Raw genomic sequence first — 2500 nt, 5'->3', positions numbered from 1 at the left:
TCTCTCTCTCTCTCTCTCTCTCTCGCTACTGTCATGACGCTTTTCTGCTTGTATCCAGTGTGAAGGTAGTTTGTGTTCTAACATTAGCAGCAATAACAGCTGGCATTCTCTTTCTGACTGTGCCGTGTGCTTTGTGCGTGCTTTCTGTGTGGAGACTGTGTGGGTACTGCTACTGGTGTGTACGTGTGCGCGTGTGTGTGTGTGTGTGTGTGCGTGTGTGTTCAATATGCACATGTGCAGGCATTGGGCTCCATGTCTACTAGCTTGTACGCATTACTCATGCCAATCATTGCACACTGTACTGATCTTAGCCAGGTAAGCTACTACATGATGCAGTCTGTTGTCATCTCACTCGTCCTGCTGCTGCTGCTGCTGCTGCTGCTTCTTGCAGTGGTGTCGAAACTATTTTCTTCTTTTTGTGTTGCTTCTATGTATATGTATATGTGTGTGTGCGTGCGTATGTACTGGTTTTTTTTTACTAATATGCAATCCTTCATCAATCTTGTGAGTGTCTTTCTAAGTAAAACGTGTGGAGCTCTTCCATGCACATGCTGAAGTATTTCTGTGCAAAATGCATGTATCCTGTGGCTAAGAGGCATGTAATAGTCATTGTGTTTTGTCTGCTTGACGTGTAACTGCAGCCGGCACATATCTACTTACTTGAGGATGGTCTGGAACTGTGGTAAGCTGCTACTGCTGCTGCTGCTGCTGCTGCTGTTGCTGGTGTTCATGGTATCTTTGAGTGTTGGAGAAAAGCCGTTCTGGTCAGCAGGGTTCCTTTGCGATGATCACACTGAAACATACAATTGAAATAGTATGGAGGCAGCCAGTTAATCTGCCCCACCTTCTCTATTCAGACCTTCACACCTTTTTGTAGTACTGCACCAGAGAAAAGTACTACATCCTGAACACGCTAGGCTCACCATCCAGCCTCAACAAGCGCTCGGAAATGGTGTCCAAGTGCCGACACGAGAACAAGTATCTCCTCAAATACCATGGTGTCATCCAATATGTCTCCACAGCCTCCTGCCTACACCAACCACACGCCTTTCTCACAACACCCTGCCCACACCAGCCATATACATGTACTCTGCGCTAACATCACACTGCTAGCTTTGTCATTACCTCTACAGCCTCCTGCCTACAACATCCACACACCTTGCTCACTACCTCCTGCCCGCACCAGCCAAACATTCTGCGCTAACATTGCATTGCTAGCCCTGTCACTGCCTCTACAGCCCCCTGCCTACAACAACCACACACTCCGCACACAGCTTCCTGCCTAAAATAACACCTCTAGCCCTGAAACCTATACAGCCCCCACATTCACACACAGCTTTTCCTACAGCGCTACAAGACCCACCCTCTCCTGGCATATATACCGGCATGGTCAGTACCCCATCCTCATGTTGCCTGATGATTGAGAAAGCATGAAACTTGAAGTAGCAGCAAACAAGCCTTGATTGCCCTTGTTGTTCTGTGTATTATGCTCTGCCTCCGCCAGTGTTGAGCACTGTCAGCACACTGGGTACATCCCCCGGTGTAGTATAAAATTATAAATTGAAAAAGTATTTCGTAATTAGGGCAGCGAATTGTGAAATTTTCTTCCGCGATTACCCCCAGGGACAGATATGTAATGATTTACTGGCTTACACTACGATAGACGTCCGTCAACTGCTACTGGCTTACACTACGATAGACGTCCGTCAACTGCTACTTGAACTGTCATCTGCGAGACTAGTAGTGTTTGCCATGATGTTTGTTTGATCTTTCCTTCTGTGCCTATTCTGTGTGTGTGTGTGTGTGTGTGTGTGTGTGTGTGTGGTGTGTTTGTGTGTGTGTGTGTGTGTGTGTGTGTGTGTGTGTGTGTGTGTGTGTGTTTGTGTGTGTGTGTGTGTGTGTGTGTGTGTGTGTGTGTGTGTGTGTGTGTGTGTGTGTGTCTGTGCGTGTGTGTGCGTGTATGTGTTTTGTAGGCACTTGACACTGTGTTGTGCACCTCAGTGTACTGTGGAACTGCTCAACTTATTCAATGTTTGGCATGATCTTCTTGGTAAGTGGCATAGACACTACCAAGAGTACATAAACCAGAGTGTGCAACTGTGCGTATCAGATCTGAAACAGCGCAGTTCGTGCACTACGTCACCCTGATGAGGTCAGCCAAGCCGCGACTTGCGTACAGCTCAAATTTTCATGTTTCATAGCCCGGAAATCAGCCAAGTTTGCTTGATTTAGACGTCCAGTTTCAAGATTTCGGTGTTTTGTGTGACTGTGTACGCTGCGTACATCCACCAACATGTAAAGTCACCAGGCTATCCGTATCAAAAAACCGAAATCAGGACAAACTCAGTGACCTGCACCACCGCGACTGGTTACGCAACTTTTCACCGTACCTGTGGCTTACCATGCCGTCAGAAATGACGTACTGCACGAATTATGCTCCCACAGGAACCATCCCGAGTTGCACACTCTGGTTTATGTACTCTTGACACTACTGATAGTG

General features: G+C 47.1%; 1 protein-coding gene across 1 annotated transcript in view; it reads left to right on the top strand.

Annotated features, from left to right (window-relative positions):
• The window catches only part of LOC135814526 (importin-11-like), a 42802-nt gene that overhangs the window by 33680 nt on the left and 6622 nt on the right, over positions 1 to 2500 (top strand). Inside the window, exons 26-28 of the mRNA XM_065327652.1 lie at positions 241 to 315; positions 642 to 682; positions 1974 to 2050. Of these exons, the coding sequence (XP_065183724.1) occupies positions 241 to 315; positions 642 to 682; positions 1974 to 2050 (193 nt within the window). The remainder of the gene's footprint in view (positions 1 to 240; positions 316 to 641; positions 683 to 1973; positions 2051 to 2500) is intronic.

Source organism: Sycon ciliatum, chromosome 4 (genome assembly GCF_964019385.1).
Source record: "Sycon ciliatum chromosome 4, ocSycCili1.1, whole genome shotgun sequence".
Classification (NCBI taxonomy): Eukaryota; Metazoa; Porifera; class Calcarea; order Leucosolenida; family Sycettidae; genus Sycon; species Sycon ciliatum.
The sequence above is the reverse complement of the archived record's forward strand: the minus strand, read 5'-3'. Positions and strand labels throughout refer to the sequence as shown.